Source organism: Pteropus alecto, unplaced genomic scaffold (genome assembly GCF_000325575.1).
Source record: "Pteropus alecto unplaced genomic scaffold, ASM32557v1 scaffold79, whole genome shotgun sequence".
Lineage (NCBI taxonomy): Eukaryota > Metazoa > Chordata > Mammalia > Chiroptera > Pteropodidae > Pteropus > Pteropus alecto.
Window position 1 is genome coordinate 4208997 of NW_006494612.1, and position 23766 is coordinate 4232762.

The following is a 23766-nucleotide window of genomic DNA, read 5'->3' on the forward strand; positions in this document are numbered from 1 at the left end:
ATATACATTTTGGATTACAAAGAAAAGTGAGTTGTATATTACATGCACACATACAAATATATACACGAACATAATATGGCTGCTAATAAAATATGTACAATCAATTTTGAGTAAGATGCTAATGGGACTGAGTCATCAGGGTTAATAAAAAAAATATAGCTATTTGGCTTGGTAATATTTTATACTTACAGTTAAACATGGATGTTTCTCATATTCCAGAAATTAAAAACAATCGTGCCATGGGGAAAGTACCCTACATTGGATAAGTAGGAATCTCCCTACTTCAGAGGCTCTCAACACTAAAGTAGAGGTTATGATTTAGAAGATCTGCATTGGGACCCATACATCTCAGTTTTTGTTATTCTTTGTTTTAAATCTGCAGACAACTCTGATATATGGTCAAGGATGAGAGCCACTGTTCTAGTTTCTATCTGGGTCTCCCGTGACCTCTGCTTAAGTGCTAGATAACAACATGACTTCCTAGACTACTGTATTGCTTCAGCCTAAACTAAGAAAAAGCCTAAGCTAAAAGTCTGCTTCTTAAGCCTTCAGTGGATCTGGGAGGCAAACTAAATCAAAAGTTTTTTTTCCCAATTACGTGCTTAAAATTACTAAAGTAATCTGGTTTCTTACTAATTACCAACTTTATTAAACTAACCAGCAATACCAATAAGTATTTATACCTTCAACTTCCTTGCTTCCTTATTTTCTGATAAATCCCTACATCCTTCAAAATTTTACCGTAGGGATTATCTAATGGTGAATTCCGATACCCATAATGCAGAGTTAGTCTTATTCTTTTCTGTGGTCCAACCACACAGGATATATCTCTACTACACTTGTTGTAATAATTGGGTTAGGTCCGTGTGTTCTTTGAGGGGACATATAATATAGTAAGTCCTCACTTAACATCATCCACAGGTTCTGTGACTTTAAGAGAAACAACATATAACAAAACCAATTTTACCATAGATTAATTGACATAAACAAGAGTTGACTTCCAATGGCATCTCATTAACAGCATCTCACTGATGTTATAATGAAATGATGTTATTCAAGGACTTTCTGTATTGTGCCTTGTTTCTTTTTTTATCCCTAATTCCTACCATAGGACTTGATGAATGGAGGCATATAAAATGGCAGCATAAAGAAAATAAAAATGTCCATAAGATAACAACACAAGAAGTGTTTGCTTACACTAGCATTTCCTTATATTCATAATTTAATTCAGAAACAATGCTTCTATTGAAACATTAATAGGTATTATGCAAAAGTTCTACTGTCAAGTTTTGGGAATGTAATCTCAGTCTTTAATTTATATTCAGCTACATTATGAAGCTCATAAAAATAATTTATAGGACTAGTATTTTCAGAAACATACTCTAGGAAATGCTAACGATATATTTTCAGTTAACAAATATTTCTGAGCTCTTCCTATGGGCCAGATACTTTCTAGATGTTGATAGAGTGGTGAACAAGACAAAATCCTTGTTCTGATGGAGCTTACAGTTGAGCCAGGGAGACAAATAAGGTAGAAAATAAATGAGTCTCTGAGTAAGTAACCTTTGACCTAAGACCTGGATGACAAGGTGCTAGTCAAGGAAAGTGGGGAAGGCAAGTACAAGAGCTTTGGAAAAGGGAAGTGTGAATGAGCTCGGTATTTGAGAGGCACAGAAAGGCCAGACTGTCTACATACGGGCTCGTAAGCAAGGAGAGGAGTAAAGGCAATAGTTTAGAAAGGTAGGTGGGAGCCAGGTCACACATAGCTTAGAGAGCAAACCCTAAAAATAAGTTTGGATTTTATTCCAGGTGCAATAAGGACACATGAAGGGTCAAGTAGGAGAGGAGTATAGTAAAATTTGTGTTTAAAAAAGTACTCTAGGCACTATATGGAGAATGGATTATGATGGGTCAAGAAATGAAAACAGAGATACCCGTTAAGAGACTTCTGCATTAGTGCAGATAAGAGACAATGATGGCCTGGACTAGGGTATTACCGTTGCAGGGAGAAAAAAGACATTTAGTACTTGTGGATGAACTGAAAAGGGGTGGGGAAGGGAATGTGGGAATGGGGAAATGAAAAAAATAATTAAGAAATTAAAAGGGAATAAGGTCTGTGGTTTTACAAGCAGACAGATGGTGGTGATTTTTACTGTGAGAACAAACAAAAACCCTGACCAGAAGCAGGAAATATCTTTGTAGAGTTAAATCGATGTGCAAGGCAAATAAGATGGTAAACTTTAAACAAGCCCTGAAACATAAAGTTTCTTGACAGTGAGTTCCCTGCAATATTTGCTATTATTCAAAATAAGTGCTTTTAGGACTGAGCTATTACATATTTACAGAATGCTGGCAATCTTCGAAAAGCTTTACTACATACACCTAAGATAAAAGCTCTCCTCTCCAGTAACTAGTTTTTTAAGGTGATAAGACATTACAAATGCCGCTTAAACTGATCTACAAGTAACCTTTTTTTGTTGTTACATATATTAGAAACAAAGTTAGATAAACCATGAAGAAGTGCTAGAAAGAAATATATATATAAGTGCAAGAGTTTTTATATCATGGGTTTCTAGACTAGGAATAATATTTGAGCCAAAACAAACAAACAAACAACAACAACGACAAAAAGCCTAACTTTTTTTTCAAAAGACATTTTCTTTTTTAAAGACTAAAATTCCTAAAAAGCCCATACTTTCGTTTTGATAATAAACAAGAAACCCTTAAGACTTAGAAGCCACTCTTCCTTAGCTAGATGGAATCTTCTAATTAGTGCTTTTTCTGCTCTGCCCTATGTGGTAAAGCAACTAATATGTATTGAGCACATGCTATACGTTGAGTAATGTTCTTGTAACGCAATTTCAATTTGCTCATAAATAAAATGTGTAAGCTATGGTTTCTCCTTGCCTGCCACATTTTTAGGTGGTTCTGCCATGGCTCTAATGGGCCTTCCTAAGAGCTGTCTCTATGTCCCTACTGTGGCCGCTGCAGGTCTGCAAAGTCTTTGTTGCTGTTCTTCCGCTGTCGACAGCCTTATTCCAGGGAATCCATTTTAATCTCTCAATTAAAGCATCTGAAAGATGCTGTAAGTTGACCTTCGATTATCTGCACTTACAAACTTCTTATACATCTAATGTAAACTTCTTAAGCATAATTGTAATATTTGAAGCAGAGAGCTCTTTTAGGCTAATATAGTTGGAGTTGTCAAAGTATAACACAGAACTAAATTTCTAAAAGAGGACTAAAATTTTAAAATACAGGTTTTTATCTAAATAAACAATTATATAAAGAAACTTACGTAGAATGAGTTTGCGTTTCTTTTGCTCCGAGTGAAGAAAGCTACTAAGGTAGAAGACAACAGGCAGAAAAAGAATGAACACAGAAACGGCAATTACAGGCACGGTGTCACTACAAGGGACTGAACAGTTGAAAGTTCGACTCCAAAGTTTTCGCGTAATGTTCATCTAGAACAATAACAAATAATGTTACTTTGTTTTATATTTGTCTTCAATTTCATAATTATTTTGTTAATAACTTAACAAGCACACACCATTTAGGCTAAATATATATCCCTAAAAAAAAAAATCTATTGACAGTTGAGAAAAATTACTTCTGCCAGAGAAATAAGCTGGTTCACAATTACTCATTGTTTAAATTTATATCCATACGGAAATTTCATATTCTAAATTCTTAATATTGTCCAAAGAACATCAACTTTTCATAGACTTCAAACAGAAAACTTATATCAATAGGAATATAGTCAGACCATGCTTCGTTCATTAAAAAAGATTTAAAAGGGTAACTATGTGAGGTGATGGATTAATTAACTCAACTGTGGAAATCCTTTCACAATGTATATGTATATCAGATCATCACATTATACACTTTAAATATATTACAATTTTATTTTTCAATTATATCTCAATAAACTGGGGGGAAAAGGCTCACGAAAACAAAATATTTTTTCATATGCTATATATGTAATCTCTGAGCTTGTTGCAATATTTTTAGAATAAAAATAACAATATCAACTTTATAAGGCTTCTCTATGAAATGCTTAATATCTGAGATATTATGTAAGATCCATACTCATGGCAAATAATTTTTAAGCACATAATACCTAATTAGTCATGGAAACTTTATTAGACAATATTAATAACCTTATTTTTCAGATACATTTAGATACAATAAAAACATACATTTAAGGGCAGCAGTACTTTGAGTTCCTGGTTTTTGTAAAACAGGCTAAGGAATAAGGAAACTATAAAATTTAATGTAGAAAACTTTTCTTGCGTAGATTTTGTTTGAGATATGCTTTACAAATGGTGCACTGTATATTTAAGTTTTTCTTATTGTAAGAATTGTCTAAAATAGGTGGCCATGTTGATTTTCTGTGTAATTCCATTTCTGTCATAGCACCAATATTCATTTTTCTTCTTTATTTTAAAAACGATGAAATAGACTGGTACTTTAAAAATATATATTTATTATTTATTGAGAGCCTACTAGAAGCCAAGTACTTAGATTCTAGACATTAGAAATAAAGCAGTAAAAAACAAAAATCCCACGGAGCATCTATTTTAAGTGTTTTTTGCTATCCTGAATATTATTGGTCTACTACAGTCCACTCTGAGCTGCTCTGATAATTCAAACTCATCCTTCTCAAACATTAATTTTTATCAATTTTGACCTTGAGTTCTCTACTTCTACCTAATAATTTCTCCTTTTCCTTAATACTCAGGCACCATATTCTCATAAAAAGGCATGATCGCCATCTCGTGGTACCCCATGTAAAGGCAGGCTACACAGTGGAGAAAAAAGCTTTTTTGTTGACCACGCAATTAATTCACATATTAAAGGGCCTGCTATATGACAAGCAGTGTTCTAAATACTGAATACTGAACAAAAAAGGACATGAAGTCCTTGTCCTTATGTGGCTTATATTTTAGGAGAGACAGACTACAAATAAGTAAACAAATAAAAAATTTCAGATAGCAATAGATTAAAGATATAAACAAAGCAATGAGATGGAAAGTAATTGAGAAATGGCTTCAGAAACACATGGTAGCAAAACCTAGAGAATTCTTGAATTAGCAACATACGTATAAGAAATTGAAATGTAAACATATAATGCCCACATCTCAGAAAATGACACGCATTATCAAACTTAAAAAAAGCAAAATATACCAAATTATCAACTCGCTTATGAAGTACCTGATTAGTTTCCATTTTAGTTTGACACATAAGGATCGTCTAAAACCTTACTACTTTATAACTAGCTATTTCTGGTTGAAGACAGCATTTTCAGATTCCAATATACCTCTGAAAGGGATAATAATACTGAAGGCACATTCAACAACACTGCAAAATACATATCATATCAGAAGCATAGTACTTACTGCATCTTCCACATCAATGCATAAATGTGTTCCAGGTTCAGCCTTATTCTCACGTTCATTCATTTTTTGCATTTCACTGTACAGACTACTCAAAGTTTTATACGCTTCACGACAGTTTTTGCATACTTCTGAATAATTTCTTAATTGTAGAAGACTGTGTATGCTCCCCTAAAACGTCAAAGGCATATGTAATACACACAATAAACATTACATCTCTTTAATGTAAGCTATTTGCCTTCCTAGAGGACAGTAAGCAATACATCATATTAAAGTGCTGAGCTGTGATACTTGGCAAGTTACTAAATCACTCTGAGCCTCAATTTCATCATCTAGAAAATAGGGCTACCTCTACTTGTATTACAGGTCCCAAAGATTAGAATCCTGGTGCATAAAGCACATAGCAAAATATTTGGCACTTTCTAGTTGCCTCTAAATTTTGAAAACCACTGTACTAGCCACTGTTAAGTGATAACACTAGCTCATATGCCAAATTACTGATACCTAAACACTGAAAATTTCCTAAATTATCTTGTCATTTATATATCTGCTCTCATCTATCCTCCTTTCACCAAATAAATAAAATATGCCCTTTCCTGTGCTGATTTCAATACTGAAGTCAACCTTACTGAGACAGAGAGGACTTTATTAAAGGGAAAGGAAAAGGCACTACAACTGTACCCCCACCCAACCCTCTAACACCAAGGCTTGTAATCCAGGCCTTTCTAGTCAGCAAAAAGGGACTAATACCAAAGAACAGTGTAACCTAAAATGAAGGTAATGAATATAACATAAAATATTACGTTAGCAAATCTGTCTTTTCCACTTCCAGGACTGACACTTATCTTTTCAAAAACAAGTTTTCTGAAGAGTCAGTTCACACCTTTGCTTTCTATCCACTTTATTCTTTATCTTGTACCCTAAAGAAATTCTATTAACTGAGCATCAGAATGAAAGAGAATGGAAAAATTAAAGGAATTAAACCAATGTAGCCCCTACAATGTAACCCTCATCACCTATTTGACAGAGAAACTAAGTGTCCCTTCAGTTTTGCCACAAGATATAGCCCATTGCTTTTTTCTCACAGAACAATTCTGCATTCAGCTAAATATGTTCAAACAAAAATGAGCACAGAACCTTGATGAGGGAGTGTAATTTAGCCATTTATATTAAAGTTTGAAATGCACATGTATTTTAACATAGCAATAAAAATCATAACAGTACAACAAAAAAAATAAAGTGGGAAAAGGCCTTCTAATGTGACACAGAATCCTCAAGCTATTGAAAAAATTGATAAATCTAACATAAAAATTAAATTTTTCTTCATAAAAAAAAAGCACAAGACAAACCACAAACTAGGAAAAAAATATTTGCAACTAACATCCCAAGAAAAATGCTAATTTCCCTAAAATGAATATTAATCTCTTAAACCAAATAGCTCCTTGTGAAATAGGTTTGGTAAACACTGTACATAAAAATTATCATTTGGAGTTTTACAACATATGGAAGTCCACTAAAATTCTGAAATCCTGTAGTAAAGCATTTCCCAACCTTGTTAACACTAAACCTTTTTTTATGGGCCATCTATCAATATCTCGCAGAATATATTTTGGGAAACATTCATCTAATAGCTTTTATTATTCTCAGAGAAATTCATAATTCTGCATTATCAGAATTCCAGTTGTGGTATTGGAGAGGAAATCATACATACATATATCCTGAGTTATATTTACATGTTGACATCTATTTTGGGACATTACTTACTTGTTAAGCAAATTTCAAAACTATGATTTTTAACCAGAGTCCCAATCTCTCCCTTCACTATCACTAGGAAAGTTCCAATGCCAAACATTCAAGAATTAGAGGTGGAGAAAACAAAAATCAGTAAGGTATGTTTTTTAAAGGCTACCTTTTATATTATAATTCAATACTCAAAGTTATCTCACTAAACAGTGACTTTTAAAGGAGGTAAAATAAATTTAAGCAAATACTGATGCAAAGAATAAGCTTCCTGTACACAGTCAGAATCATACAGCATTCAAAATACCTTATTGTATAAGCAAAGTCAAGGTAAATTACTGTCAGAATAACACTGTGTTTTAATTAAATAATCACATGACTCAGTTAATGTGTTCATACTCATTATCTCATTGGATCCTCACTACAAAATACTTGAAGGTAGGCCGGGTAGATCTTACTGTCCTATCCCCACCTGACAAAAAAGAAAACAAGTGATTTACCTAAGGGCTAGTAATGGAAGAACTTAGCAGAAATCCAGGTCCACTAACTTTTCTACATTGTGTGTATAAATATCAACAGTTAATGCTATAAGAGTTCGAATTACTTACTATTCATTTGTACGAAGCAGCATTTTAATTTAATAAGTATCATATACAAAATACCTGAAGATTATGCTCAAAGCAGGTCAAGGTGTGATTAAATAGACTGAGGAAGTATACGGTGCTATTTGATAATTCTTCACTATTGTTCATTAAACAATCTGTCAAAAAAACAAATAAGTATATTAATATATGTCAAGCAACAATTGTATATTGTCATTTCTCTCTCTAGCCATCATATTCTGTTTCTCACTATAGTAATTCTTTATTCAAACAGCATGAAGTGTTCCACATAAAAGAATTTTCCAAGTATTTTGTTTCCAAAAAATTTTTCTTACATCAAACCATTTTAATGAAAATCTTAAAATAATCATATACTCTCCTTTCTTTATAAAAACAATATACAAAATAAAATTTAAATTGATTTTTGATGGTGCAAAGTCTTAATCATGAACATCAGTTATCAAATGCTGCCTTAATAGGGGAGTTCGGTGCTGTTTCAGCATAAAAATGTATATCCTGCATTAATTTTACCTAAATTCATATGCTTTCTGATCCTTTTCTGTGTCAAATTCAATACTTCTGTGTCTCTTCCATCTTCACCAGTGGGTCATTTATTGGGTCATTTATTGTCTAACAGGGTAACTTTTTGTCACATGCTCCTTCTAATCTATTGTGAATTGGGAGACAAGAAACAAGCTAGTGAACATTCTGCCTAAAATAATGATAAAGAGGTTTCGAGTAAAGTCTGAAAATAAGTACAATTGTTTTATGTTTCTGAAAATCTTACATAAATGATATTGCTCTGCAACTTGCTACTCTTGCTTACCATTTGCTCAAGTTCATTCTTTTTGTTTTCTATGTATAAATACAGTACAATTTATTTATTTACTCTCGCTTCTCTTATGAACCTATTCTTTACTGTCACTTTGCTTTTACCTCTCCCTGTGTTCTCAGCTTTCTCTCTTAGACCTAGGTTCAAGAGCCTGGCTTCATATCCTGGAACTCCTGGTCAGGTATTTCAGTCTTACTCTCCTAGGATCTTATCTTCTTTATGTTCTACATACTCACAAACATTTCCAACCCTGGACAGATTCCATTTACTTTCTCTACCACAATTCCAGTTGTAGAACATTATTTTAGAAAATTCTAAAGTTATAATGAAGGGACTCCATTCAAATTCTAATCTCAAGGCCACAAAACAATCCTTAGAGATGCCCTACCAATTTCTCCACAAAGAATATTCCAAATAGTTTCTACACTGTAGTGCTCAACTCCATTCTTGTCCCCCTTCATTTCAACTGATAGCTGTATATTGTACTCACCCAGGATCATCTAATATGATCTCTCTCAACTGGGAGTGGAGAGACAGGATTGGGCGCTACTCCAATTATCCAGGAGTAAGGTGGCAATGCAGATAACAAGAATTCAATGGATAAAAGAGACTGAATAGGCAGTGCAGGGAACCAGAATACGCCACCTCAAAATACAGTTCTTTATTACATGGATTATTTTGAGCCAAAGGCCACTGAGAACCCACAAATGCAAGACAAGCTCTAAAAACGGGGCACAAGTTTTCGTTTTGTAAATAAAATTTATATTTATAAAGGACATTTCAGTGTGTAAAGATATCTCTCTCTCCCACATCAGGAAGAGAACTCTTAATAACTTATCAATAGAGAAGGTACTGACTTAAATTTCCATAACGAACCTCACTATACGATCCTTGTTTACCATACTTTTCCTGGTCACCTTCCCATAACTTGCCTCCTCTACCCAGAAGCCCCAAATCCCTTTTCCTTTGATTAGCTTAAAATGGTAATATAAGCCCCAAATCCCCGTGGGTTACTCATCATTGGGTGCTCTCATGTGTACATGTATAACACATATGTTAATAAACTTTTGTTTTTTGTTTCTCTTGTTAATCTGTCTTTGGCCAGTCTAATTTATACAGTCCTGTCCAGAAAACCTAAAACAAGCAGAAGAAAAAGATGTTTTTTCCTCCCCTACAGCAGACATTAGGATATGACACACTATGAGGTATGCAAGTACTAGGAAAAACTATCACTACAATGAAAGCTAACATTAACTGAGAACCTATGTTCCAAGCACTATGCTTGTATTTTAAACACATTTACTCATTTAACTCTTACAACAATCCTATAAGGCAAGAACTACCATTGTTTCCAGTTTCTAAATAAGAAACAGAAGCTTAGTGGAATTAAGGAAGTTCCCCAAGGTCACAAAACCGTTAAGTAAAACCTTGGAGTTTCTACACAGTCTGATTCCTGAGCCTGCACTTTCAAACACACAAAATAAATTAAATATTCACATCTACGTTCTAAACCATTAAAGTTCAATAGTCAGAGTAAACAAATACATGCCACCACTCCTCCCTCCACTACCCATAGATACCTGACACACAGGGATTCAAGCATTCACTATCAACTGATCAGTTGTTGGCAACTGAGATGAAACCTAAACCTGATGAACAGGGCAGCAACAGCACATTAAGACTCCTTTGTGCAAATTAAAAAAAAAAAAAAAGATATCCCCTCTGGGTAAATTAATTATAAAAAGACACTCCCCTTCTAGAGGCTGAGCTGGAATTCAGCCCCATTCACCCGTCACACAGGCCCCTAAATGCAGGGCTTGGTCTGCACCTGGTATACAAGGGGCCCTGCTAATGAACCTATTTCTAGAATCTTTTCTCTCTCTGAACTCATATACTCTACATTCTCTGCAGCTTTATCTTCTCAAGAATGTAGTAAGTCCCATTCTGTTTCCCTCATCATTTAAAAATTTGAGGGATCACTTCCCGAAGTAGCAAACAGCCAGGAAAATAAAGCAATATACTGAAGATTGTACATCAAGTTAGTAAGGCATGGAAATACAAAATATACTTCCCAGGCTCTCAATTAAGTATTTTCTCAATTATACTATTTTTTCTTTACTATTTAAAAAATGTTACTCCATGCGTTAGCTTTCAAAAAATTTACACATTAAATTTCTTTTTACAAAAATGTATCATAAGCTCCTCTAAATCCTGGTTTAACAATAAAAGCCCTTTCATGCATGAGATAGAGTATATACAAATAAAAAGAAACACGATTACAAATATGCAGAATATTAGTATACTGGGCTAACAAAATTGAATGGGTGTTCAGTTTTTGTAGTTGAAATTTTGCAGGGAAATACAGGAAATACAATTTCATCCATGACAATTTTACATCTGTGTTATAACGAGCCATGTCATGGCAACTGACATACACAATATAGGGATAAATGGATATCTGTGTGTGTGTGTCCCTGAGTTGCCTAAAAAAGTAGTATAAAGTACATGAACATGAGAGAGCAATGGCAATTCCTTCTATACAAAGTATGGAATTAAAATCATTTCCTTTTTTAAAGAAATAATTTATAGAATTGTAAAAAACAAAAAAAAAGTAATTTACAAAGAAAGTTTCTCTGAACACTTTAATCTCTTCTATTTTATAGACAGTCATTCCTTTTCACTTAAAATAATTTGAAAATTAAACTAAAAGGCAGTTATATAGACTGGTCATCTTGTTATATACTGCATTAATGTAGTACCATCAAAATTTTTTCAATGATCATTAAACGATGGTATTATAAAGTATAAAGGAGTTCATTTATATAATGGGACTAAAAGTGTCTTCATTATTAAAGAGCCCTGACTTTCTGATTTAAAACAAAGGAACTCCAGTAAAGTTCTTTTATCTTTTTGCAGGAATTGAGAGCATGAGGTTATAAGCAGTGAGAAGTTATATATTTTAGAAATTAGTAAGTTAAAGAATACTAATAATAAGAAAGCTTCCTTTAAGCACTAAGTGAAGTAGTCATTATGAATTTTCCTCATCTCAGATAATCAATGGAGCCTCATCAAGGACAGATTAGCATATCTTCTTTCTCAGTTGAGGGCTCAAGCATCAGCTCAAGGGGCATTCTCGAAGGTGTTAAGGATTCAAGTCAAGACCATACATAGAAACCTACTGAATTACCATAACAGGAATTATGCATCTTTAGATAAAGTATTTGGCATCTGTTAGGAGTTTGTATTAAGACCTCTGCTGTTTTTCAAAACTAGTTTTATAGAAAACAACAGAGACAAACACTGACTTCTGAAAAATAGGGCAAGCTTCAGAAAACATAGTATAAACTGTGAGAACTTTGTACCTGAACAACATAGTTGTTTAATAAGTAGGAAAACTAAAACATTTTAAATTATAAGATATAAATGACTAACACGGTATATTACCTTGTAGATAAAATATGGAAAAGAGGAGTTATAGTAATTGACCTCTGGTTAACCATAAGTTTTATTACTGATTTTTAAAGAATCAAGATGCAAGTGAGAGGTAGCAGAATATGCCTTTCTAAAATACGCCTCTTTGCCATAAGGATTATTTTGAGCTGAAGGCACTTGAAAAAAAGCAGATGTAGAGAGAAGCTTTCTGTGAATTCCCCTTATCTGCCTAAAGACAAATCCTCCAAAATAAATTATCACAAAGCCCTTCCCCAGGAGTTTCATCAACTAGGGAAGACTGACTCATCACAGGAAAGGAGACCAATGGAACAGAATCAAGAGTCCAGAAATAAACCTTCACATATATAGTCAACTGTGAGCTGAACTCACAGAAACAGAGAAGAATGGTGATTGCCAGGGGCTGCAGGGTTGGGGAAATGGGGAGGTACTGGTTAAAGGATACAAACCTCCACTTATAAGATGAGTAGTTCTGGGGATCTAATGTATGGCATGGTGATTATAGTTAGTAATACTATATTATGTACTTGAAAGTTGCTAAGAAAGTAAATCTTAAATGTTCTCACCACAAAAAAGAAATGGTAATTACGTGACAGATGGAGGTGATACCTAACACTATAGTGCTAATCATTTTACAATATGTAAGTGTATCAAATCAACACATTATATACCTTAAATTTATACAATATTATGTCAATTATATCTCAATAAAGTTAAAAAAGAAAAAAACAAAGAACCAAAACACTTTACCATAAAACAATCCATAGTCTCATCAAATTTGGTCACTCAGCTAGTTATTCAACTGTCATATGCATGAGATAACCAAGAAGCATCTCAATAACAAGACTATCCTTATGTCCACAATACACTTCTGATAGCAGCTTTAAAATTCTGTACAGGAGCAATCTCTAATATAGCTTCTTTACTTCTTAGCAGTCATTTTCCACAAGAACTAGGTTCCATGTTATTTGTAATGTGAATTAGAAGAGTTAAGCTCTTAACACTTCTTTTGAGTCTCTGTAAGTTTCCAAAAACTCATTTCCAACCAAGACTGATATCATTCAAAGATACAGGAATTCTAAAGATAAGAGATGAGAGTGATACATGGATGACACTCTCTCCTTATTTAGTTTCTAGCCTTCCTTTCACCAACTTCCTTTCAACAACAGCAGAGATTAGACGCCAACCTACACCTAGATCAAGTAGAAAGAAAAGGTGGTTTTGGCAGTGTGTTACTTTTTAATAATAATGTTCTTTTAAATGATATTTAGCTTGTATGTTTTATTACATTTTTGTATTTTTAATAATATTCTTTATTTCAAATTCTAATAGCCCCTTAAATTTATTTTAAAAGATTTTTACTCATATAATTATAGTTTTTCATTTCCTAGCATAGAGGATGAAAAAGGAATAGTCATTTTATATTGAAAGAAATAGCCTACAAAATGGGTCACTTATTGATATGTCTCAGTTTAAAACCGATTTTTAAAATACATCAGCAGTTTTTGGTCTTCCTTTATAATTTTTTCCATTCTCACTGTAGCTTTTAGGTGCCAAACTGAAAGGATTCCATATTATTTACTATTAAAGATCTTTATTGAGGGCATCACTTAGCAGCTACGTATTTGCAAATTTAACAACTAGATCATCTCAAAAAGGTAACTCAGACAAATGGATTAGTGGCTTGTGTTTAAGTTCCAAGACAACCGATTAGTCTTTTTTTGTGCTTAAATAAAAAGGCAAATAATCCAGAAATTTTTTCTTTAATATTTATATTCTTATTTTCATGTATATACTGTAGGGGAGGAAAAAAATAATTTACCGTCTACCCTTCTAAGTTCTCAGCTGCAGCTCTTAAAAGACAGAACAGGAGAAAAAGAGAAGTTTATTAACTTGTGTATCTTCTATACACATGGAAGATATATAGGAAAATGAGTAACTCAAAGAGGTAGCTTAGAATTCAGGCTTAAATTTTCAGCTAAAAACAAAGAAAGGGTGTGGGGAAAACCAATTATGGGGAAGTGACAAGGAAAAGATGGTACACAAGTGTAAGGTTTGTTATACAGATTTACATCCTTGCCTTCTCCATTTATAAGATTTTCTTGCGATTTAGAGTCATCTTCTTTCTGATACAGAGAGGAAGACACTCTTACAAATGAAGATCCCCTTTATAAATATAAATTTCCCTTACAAAATGTTACTTCTATCATTTTCAGAGCTTCTCATGTGTCTGCTATTTCTCAAAACAATTAGCTCAAAATAATTCTTATGCCAAAAAGGCATGTTTTGGGGTGGCATATTCTAGTCTCCTACAGTCATATTTTGGGGTATATTCTGCCCTCCTACAATATGAAATGACAACATCCTAGGCAAACTTCTGATGGGGAACAATTTGTTTAAAATTATACTGTGATATAATTGTCTTCCATTTTATAAAAGAGTAAATATCCCTTGTATTCTTTTACATATTTCTATAGGCCAATGATTTAATAAACAATGATTGGTTAGGTAAGAAATTTATTTTAAGTGCAAAGGTAAGGAGGAGGCTTTAGCATCATTCATCAATAAAATAAAAGAATGGGGACCCTATGAAATTAGTGGTTTAAGAGATCTGGTCGTGAGAGATATAAGTGCATCAGAACCTAATCATTGCGGAGGGTTAACATTAGAAAATGTGCAACTCTACTAAAAATGTGTTTTCACATTATCTAGTTTTAATTTTATGTAGTACTAATTGGTTTTTACGGAAAAAAGTTTTACATTTATATTTTTAGTAAAAGATTAGGTTTTCCATAATATCAAACATGTATGTAACATAAATATTAAACTTCTGTAGGGTTAATTTAAGTGCATTTGTATTTCTTAAAATGAATGTGTCAAACAGAATTTAAAAAAACAAAAAACAAAATTAGGCATTAACTCATGAACACTGTCCATTCAGATGAACAATCTTAAAGCTTTTTGAATTTACTAGACTCCTGATCTGTAGTTCATTTACATTCTCTGAGCCCTCATTCTGCCCTATAGGGCTTATTGTGAAACTCAAGTAAGACAAGGGCTATGAAATATTATTCAATTTAATTGATAAATTGTTACCTTCTTTTAGTTCCTCATTTTTTCCTTCCTACAAATTTCTTTGCTCTCTACTTTGTAAGAGAAGACCATGTTGCTGAAGAGAAACAAATTATTAAAATTTAAAATTATTAAATTTTGGTAAAAATTTTAAAATATTTGAACAATTCTTTAAATTTTTTTTAAATGTTCACATTATCTTTATTAAATAGATTTTGCAGAGAACATAATTAGAAGTGTTCCCAGATAATTTCGTAAAGATTATTCTAATGTAGTTTAGAGGACTATTTTAGAATGCCCAAGAGAAAACAACTAAGAAGTACAAATTGATAGAACTATTTTATTTCCATTTAAAATACAGAATATAAATTATGATAAAAATTTTAAATGTGAATGAAACGACATAAGGAAGATAATTTTTTAATGCATAATTCTGGAAAAGAAAATAGCTCAGCTCTTTTATTACATCTACTATATAAATACTAACCCTAGATTTGGACATTCTGATAATTTTTAAATTTTACACATTTTTGAATAGGTATTAAATGCATATGGCATAAAATTCAAGGGTAAGAAGGTAAGTAGAATGAAAACTAAATCTTTTCTTTCCTGCCCACTCACCTGTCTAATTCCCTAAAAAAGTGTCATAACTTCTCTGCACCTTGCTTCTTTCACTTGACCATAAGTCTTGGACGAATTAATTTTAATTGGGAAGTAAGCATTTCATTTGTTCAGAAGAAATTCAATCAAAGAATATTTTCAAGACAGAATATCTCACAAAAAAAAAAAAACAAGGTACCCTAAGAAATTATTCTAAAGAATATTGAGTAAATACTTTTCAGACTATTGAGTAAATATGTAGTAAAATGTTTTTTAATAACTGAAGAAAGCTACTTTGAATTAATGAAGTCTTCATTACAAAATACCTTTTAAAGATACCTTACCTCTCAAATATACAAAGTCATATTAGTTAAAAGAAGTAAACTCTAATACATATTCCACTTACTCTAATTAACTGATTTTAAATTATTTGTAATTAACATTTTTTTTTGTTATCAGTGGATTTTTCAAAAGGGCTTAAGAATATTTAAAAACAGCTCTCCTAGATAGGTTAAACAAACTCTATTCGATCACATTTATAATTTACTGTTATACATTTATATGGAAATTTTTACTCCAAAAAAGAACCACAATGATTTTGCTTTTTAAAAAAGTTAACTGTCCACCAAGTTTCTATTCAAATTAACAGAAAATGTGAATTAATAGAGACAAAATTTAGGGAATCACTATTCAATAAACATGGTATATTGCAATGGAAAAGAAACTTCACAGGGGGTCTTTTTCCCATTTACAGTTTTTCTTTACATGAACTAAATAAAAACACGAATCCTTAGAAAAGTTAAACTCTCAGAAAGTTAAACTCCTTAATGACGTGATTTAGAGATTTCTTAACCCATCCTGTCCTTTCTACTTCCACAGCCCACGCCCCACTTCATATTTTCTTTGCTTCTTGCATAAACTATTGTAATAACTTCCTCACAGGTCTCTCTTCCTCTTCCAATGGGGTTCCATGAAAAAAAAAAAGGGGGAAGATCTTTGTAGTTAAAAAAGAAAACTTGAAAAGAGCTAGGTTAAACGATGTTAAAAAAAAAAAGTTTTTTTTCTAACCTGCAGTACTTCTCATTGCCTTTAATATTCCATGTATATTATAAACCACTAAGATATTATAGTACATAAACATTTTTAATAATATGCTGGTGTTCTAAGCAGCACGAAAAATGTTGGGATAAGAGAGAAACTACCAGATCAGTCAGTCAAGGTCCTACTTTCCCTTTCCAATTTTATCTCCCCATGTGCTTCCAGGACCCTGGAACATCTTCTACTCTTTTATACCTCTGTGCCTCTGTCCATGATGCCTCTCTATCTGTAATGTCCTTCCTTTCATCTCTACTTATTGAAATCATGCCCAACCATATAGGTGTACAATGAAAAGGTACTTCCTCCGGGAAGTCATTTCAAATTCTCCCCAATTTATTTTCTACTTCCCCCAAGGACTCTATAACTTTATTAAAGCATTTATTTGTCTGCCTTAAGTTGTATTATAAATATAACTTTCTCCCTCACTAAATTATAAGGCACAGAAAACAAGAACTGCCTATAAATAAATAGTTGGTACTCAAAACACTTCTGAATTGAAATACTGATTTTAATTTTTCCAAAGAATGCCTGAAAATAGATCTCATTTTACTATGTAAATACATACAAACCTGCAAAACTGATAGATGTTATCACCTCTCCTACCACCATTTGACAGATTATAAATGTCAGAATTATTAGAACATTTAACTATGTGCTACATACTGAGTTAAGTACCTTTACACAATTTATTTCCTTTAATTCTCAAAACAATTGTATAAGGCAGGTTCCATTATTACCACTAATTTACAAATGAGGACACTGAAGTTCCAAGAGGCAAAGTTACTTACTCAAGGTCTTACAACCAGTAAGTTAGGGCTAGTAAGTGGCAAATCTTATAATTAAATCCAGATCTCTCTGACTGCAAAGCTCATGTTGTTAACTACTGCACTTCTCTGCCTTTCAAAACTTGCCCAAGTAGTTCCCACTAATAAACCATGAGGCTAATCACGGTTCATTTAAACATAGTAATATACAGTATTATATTGATTCAAACACTTCAAAATTCATTAAAATAAACTCTGACATCTATGCTATTAAAGCATAACTGCATCATGAAAATGAAAAAATTACTTACTTGCACAATTTGCCTTCTGCCATGTGGAATTAAAAAACTCAGACAGAATCACAACTATTTGCATTCTATCTGCCATTAAGAGACTTCTGGCACAACTAAGACTCTCTGAAGTATTCTGTAACCAAAAAGAAGATTAAAAAAAAATACAATCAGTATAAAAAGTTCCCAAACAACTTAAAGCAAAAAAAAAAAAAAAAAAACTTTTAAAAATAATTAAAATATTGATGCTAAGCATTTTAACATTTCGTTGGATATAATCAAATAATGATGCCAATAACAATAAAACAAAAGCTAACACTTATTGATTCCAGGTTTACTTACAAGGGAAGAAAATTTTGCTTCTTAAGTACTTGCTCCTATAGTAGAATCTCAACAACTTTAGCCCAATTGCATGTTGTTATTTCTTACTTTTTAGGTATAGAAAAAAATCCTAAAAAGCTAATCACCAAAATGTAGCAGTGGTTATATCTGAATAATGGAAATATGGTGATTTTTCTTTTCTTTTTTTGCCTCTTTTACATAACTTTAAAATTTTCTACAATGAACATATGCTATTTACCTGATTTTTAAAATCTGGTGGGTAAATGATCATAAAACATTTAATTTCATCTTCTAAGCAATTTTTGGTTCAAAATCTTATAATACTTAAGAAAATGCGAAACATCCAGTTTGTACCCAAATAGTTTGTACACAAATAGAATATGCTTTCCACAGATCATTTTAATAATGAAATTCATGCTATGCAAATAATAAATCCAAGTTCCTAAATTATTTGATCCTTGTCTATTTCCTTTCCCTTTTGCCCCAAGCAAGGAACTAAGTCCTGCTGACACTTTATTCTTTTGAAGTTAATTAAAACCTACTACTTACCAGGCACTATAAGAATCCTGGAGTTTTGAAGATACAAAAACTATAAAGTATGGCTATCAACACTGGGGCTTCAAGAACCTCCCCAGACACATGAAGATAAGGAATTAAATAGCGATGAGCAATAAAAGAGAAAGTGATAACTCTAGAAGTGATCGGCCATGTGGGGTGAGAAAAGGAAGGGGGGAAGACTTACTGGCAGAATTCTTGCTTTAAAATTTCTAATGTTCATAGGATGGTTACCTTCTCAGTGGCTTAGTTTTGTCATCTCATTAAAAGATACATCCAAATGAATGTTTGCTTTTAAAATAGTGAACTGAAAAAAACATTCTAAAAGTCTCTTTCTTGGAATTGCTTTCAGAGCAATATCGGTCACAGATGAAATTTTCTATTATCACTTCTTAAATATCAAAGCATGGCCTAAGAGTCAGCCAAGTCTCGGTCACTAGCTGGTAATTTTGGGCAGCTGAGGTAACTTCTCTGAGGTTCAATTTCATAATCATGAGTCTTATCGGTACAGTATTAAAAGAAAGTAACATATGTTAATCACTTAGCACAACTTCTGGTACCTAGTAACTGATATATGCCATTTCACCCAGCTACCCTGCAGCCAATCTCAAGTACCCTAAGTGAGTGTACTTGGCTAAATGTAATCAGTTATTTAAGTTGAATCTTCATAAGCTTATGACTGGCTATTTAAAAAATCAATATACAGCATAGCCTGTATGAGTGGTCAATGAGTGAAACAGTTCAGTTGAAGAAGACATCAGTATAGTTGGGGGAAATTGTGAAGAGTTCAGACAGAAGTAGCAAGATTTAAACTAAGCCCTATACTGAGAAAGGGAAGAGGATTCTAAAATGGGAGAATAAAATTATCAGTGGGTGAAAGTAGGAATGATTACGTGGTATTCAAGGGGTGTTCATTAGGCCAATACAGCTAGAATGGAGGGTACCTCTGTGAAAGTAGAGACATTACAGAGGGAGAAGTTAGGCAAAGTTATGAAGAGTCTTGAGGCCATGAGAGTCAGACAGTGGAAAACTTTTTAAGATTTTTGAGGAGAATGACATAAAAAGCAGAGTTCGGGGAACTTATATCTAGATCACAATATGTAGGGTGAGGAGGCAGAAAATAATTAGACCATTTCCATAGTTCGGATATGATGAAAAGATGGTGGCAATGGTGAAAATAGAAGGGGAGTGATGAATAATCCCAATGACAATGTACTCATCGAGTACCTAACAGTTCCAAATGCTCCAAATGCATAACTCATTTAATTCTTATAACGACTATATGAAATAGGTCGTAGTATCGTTCTGGATTCAAATCTAGCCTTTTCCACTACATGACCTTGGATAAGTTCCTTAATCACTCTGAGGCTCAGTTTCTTAATACATGATATCCACCTATATATATGCCTAGGTTCCAGACGAAAACTGTCTTATATACTTATATTCCCAACACCTAGTATATAACCAAAAAGCAATGGTCTTTGGTTTATATTTAGAATTCTTACTAATCAAATCTGTCATAACCACTTAGCAGAACCCTAACCACAATGGACCCAACTTTCAGCATGCCTGTTTGGCAAAAGTGAACAAACAAGCAGAGTATTTCCACAATAAATCGATAATCTCAAACTGCACTCCTCACTTTCCTGTCAGCTCATTCTTCTCTCTTTAGAAACACTATTCCAATCTTCTCAACTCTCCCTGAAACTCTGATATCCTTCTCACCCTTTACTCTCAAGAAAAGATCAAGCCTCCTAATAGACAGTGAAATCAGAAGCGAAGTGAAACTGTGATCTGCCTACCTCTATATCCAATCTCTCCCTCTACCTTCCTGTTACAGAAAGTCAAAGGCTCCTCTCTCTATAGATGCCCTAGATCTCATCTACTCTGCTTTCTCAGGAAAACTGACCTTGTTTGCATTTTCCACTCTCTCCTGTATTTGCAGGGCCAAAGCATCCTGACAACAACTCTGATGACGCTGAACAGCTCAATGAAACCATATCCCTATCAGTTTAAACTAAAAGAAGAAAGTATGATTCTAAGGAAAGGGGAATCCATTAGGTCTACATTCAGGTTCCACAAATCACTGTATTCTTTACCTCGAGATAATAAAACATATGTGATCCTTGTCCCAGTAAGTCCAAGAGAAAGTGATAATAGAATTCTCAGATAATTCTATTACAGTTAAATGAATTAGCTTGCTGTACCACAGAAATAGCTTGCTAATTTCTACCCTTGATTCTTTTTCTCCTTGTTATATTCCCTTCTTCTCTCAATCAATGGACATGAATTCACCCTAAGGAGGTAAGAAAGTATGTTTTGTTCAAAATTCAGCTTATAGGCTTTCTCTGATTAACCTCACCTTGCTCTGTGCCCTCTTTTAATTCTGCATCTCCTTCACCCTTTTGCTCTACTTGCTATTATACAATTTACACATTCACATTGACATTGATCATTTTTTTTCCTATTTCTCTTTTCTCAATATAGGTTTATTCTATTTCCCCAACTACACTGAAAGTTTGAGGCCTGGACTTAAACCTCCTTTTCCTTCTGCATCTTTTTACCAGCCCGATATTTAAGAACAGCATGTGCTTTCTGATTAAACTGATTTAAATGAAAGAGTAAATCTAAGTGAGTCAAAGAAAATATATTACTCTCAAAAATAACTCCCAATCCACACCAAAAATGACAACTGAGTCCTTCAAATTCACTCCTAAGAAACTCAGAACACACTTTTCCATGTGTTCATTATTACACATGACAGTTCAATTCCCAAACCAATCCAAAAAAGCCTATTAAATCCATGAAGTACCTTAGAACTGTAGAAATCATGCCTTTAAACTAATATACCACATGCAGCTCTGAGAAAAGGAGGGAAAAGAAACCAAAGTCTAAGGATGTGTTGAAGAGGAAATGCAGATTGAGGAAAGGGTTTTTCTGCCTCTTTTTCTCTTTACCCTCTTCCTCTCACACAAGGGTGAGGCAATCCAGGGCCCAGACCACTGGTAGAATCTGAGAGACACAAAGGAGAAGGAAGTTTCAGCCACCCCAACACTGAGAAGGAGAATTCATGTGGAAATTCATACACAGATTGGGTGATGCCCATAATGCTGTACCACTAGAGTTTGTGGTATTTTTTTAACCTCTTCCTAATTCCACAGTATCTATATAAATGAGAAAAGCATTTTCTGCCTCATAACATCCAAGCTTTGCATCATGATTCAGTCTTTCTGTCCACCAAACAATTTACCTTTGTGCAAAACAGAATATGATGCCATATCATACTCTGCTATATTTGACAGGGTCAAGTCTTGGGGGCTTATTTTAAAATCATAGTGAGATATGTACACATTTCCCCTTGTTATACCAGTAGAAGTATGCCTGAAAAATGCTGCCTGTAAGCCTAAATTTATTTAAACTACCTTGAAAACCAGCTCTTTACAGAAAGACTGACCACAGGATTTATCTAACACAAATTAAAAGAGAGATTTATACTAAGTCTTAGCAGACAGACTTAAACCAGGATGGAACTACATACAAGTCTATATTTTGTAAATCAACTATAATTTATGAAATAATTCCAACCACATTTTTATGAGACTACTTGTGCTCTCAACACAAGAACTTTCCCACTCCTCAATCCCAAAGTCATTCCTCATGTTTTTCCTTTACAAGGAATACTGGCCCACACCTTGTGACTCCCACCAGCCCTAACACACTTAAACCCTTCCTACTCTAGACCCTATAAGGTTCTTTCCAGCAGGGACATATCTTCTGTGTCTTTTTTTTTTTTTTTTTAAAGTCCCTCATAGCACCTACCACATGACCAGAAAAGCTCTGAGCGTACCAAGAATGGGGGACAGATTCACTGTTTCCTAAAATTTTAGCTTCCAGTTACTGAGAACTATTACGATGTGCTAGTTTTTTTATTGTTCCTTTTATCTCCATCTTAGAGATGAGAAAACAAACAGAATGTACCTTGTCCAGAGTATACTGCTAACAAGAGGAGAAAACTAAGACTAAAATAATCCAAGGTCAAACTGCTACAAAGTGGTGGATCTAACATTTCTGGCTACAAAGCTCAAGCTACTAATCACTAACACTATAGTTTCCCCACTCCACTTGGGTGGGGTTTCAGTAAAGGATCCTTCCTGGAAACTCCAGGTGGAAATGGGAAGAAGCTATGGTGAAGTCTGGGGGAGGGGATAAAGGAGGGGAAGGAAATATAGGATTGGGGGGGAAGAGCCCCAAGAAAACTAGTCATATCTATCTGCAAATATTACCAAGAAGACGCCCAACAGCAGCCATGAAAGCAAAAATTCAAACCCCAAGCCCTATAATGCCACCCACTTTCCTGATGCCCCAAATTCTACAGTCCTAGTCAAACCCCTTTATCTTACAGATGGGGAAACTGAGGCCCCCACAGTTAACCATGATTACATGCACCTCCTTTCCCAACCCTCCACGCCAGAGGTCCCGGGTGTGCTTCTCTACCCACCCCCACGGCTCGACTGATGTTGTCCATCTTGTTGGCGACCTGTTGGAAGAGGGGGTAGCAGGTCTGACATAGGCGCACCGGCCGGGCGCCGCGCACCAGACACCCGGTCAGCTCTGCGCTGCTATTGGCGAAGTCCAGCAACAGCTCCCGGCACTCGGGATCCAGATCCGGCAGGTCCGGGGGTAGCGAGAGCGGCCCCAGCCTTCCCCGCTGCAGCAGAGTCAGAGACAAATCCTCTACCTCCAGCAACTGCTGCTCGGACAGGAAGTCGTAGAGGACCCTGTGGGGGCTGCTGCCCCAGGGAAGCTTGCCCAGAGCCAGCCCCGACAACAGCAGCGGCACCAGCAGCAGCCGCGGCAAGAGCAACGGCCTCCGCTGCGCGACTGTCACGTCAGGATCCATCGCGGGGTTCACAAACCCCAAGACACTGACAGCCGCCCCTCCAACCCCAGCCCGTGCCGGCGACCGCCGCGGCTTCCGGCTTCCTCAGACGCAGGCCGAGAGCCGGATCACGAGGCGCGCGTGTC

The 23766-nt window shown here is 34.4% G+C and overlaps 1 protein-coding gene across 1 annotated transcript in view; it reads right to left on the bottom strand.

The window, feature by feature from the left end:
- OSTM1 (osteopetrosis associated transmembrane protein 1) overlaps positions 1 to 23739 on the bottom strand; it is a 26424-nt gene extending 2685 nt beyond the window's left edge. The window contains exons 1-5 of the mRNA XM_006926051.3: positions 23240 to 23739; positions 17866 to 17980; positions 7799 to 7896; positions 5400 to 5567; positions 3299 to 3464 (exon numbers count right to left, since the gene is read on the bottom strand). Coding sequence (XP_006926113.1) covers positions 3299 to 3464; positions 5400 to 5567; positions 7799 to 7896; positions 17866 to 17980; positions 23240 to 23641 — 949 coding nt within the window. The 5' untranslated portion in view covers positions 23642 to 23739. The remainder of the gene's footprint in view (positions 1 to 3298; positions 3465 to 5399; positions 5568 to 7798; positions 7897 to 17865; positions 17981 to 23239) is intronic.
- Positions 23740 to 23766: the final 27 nt, after the last annotated feature.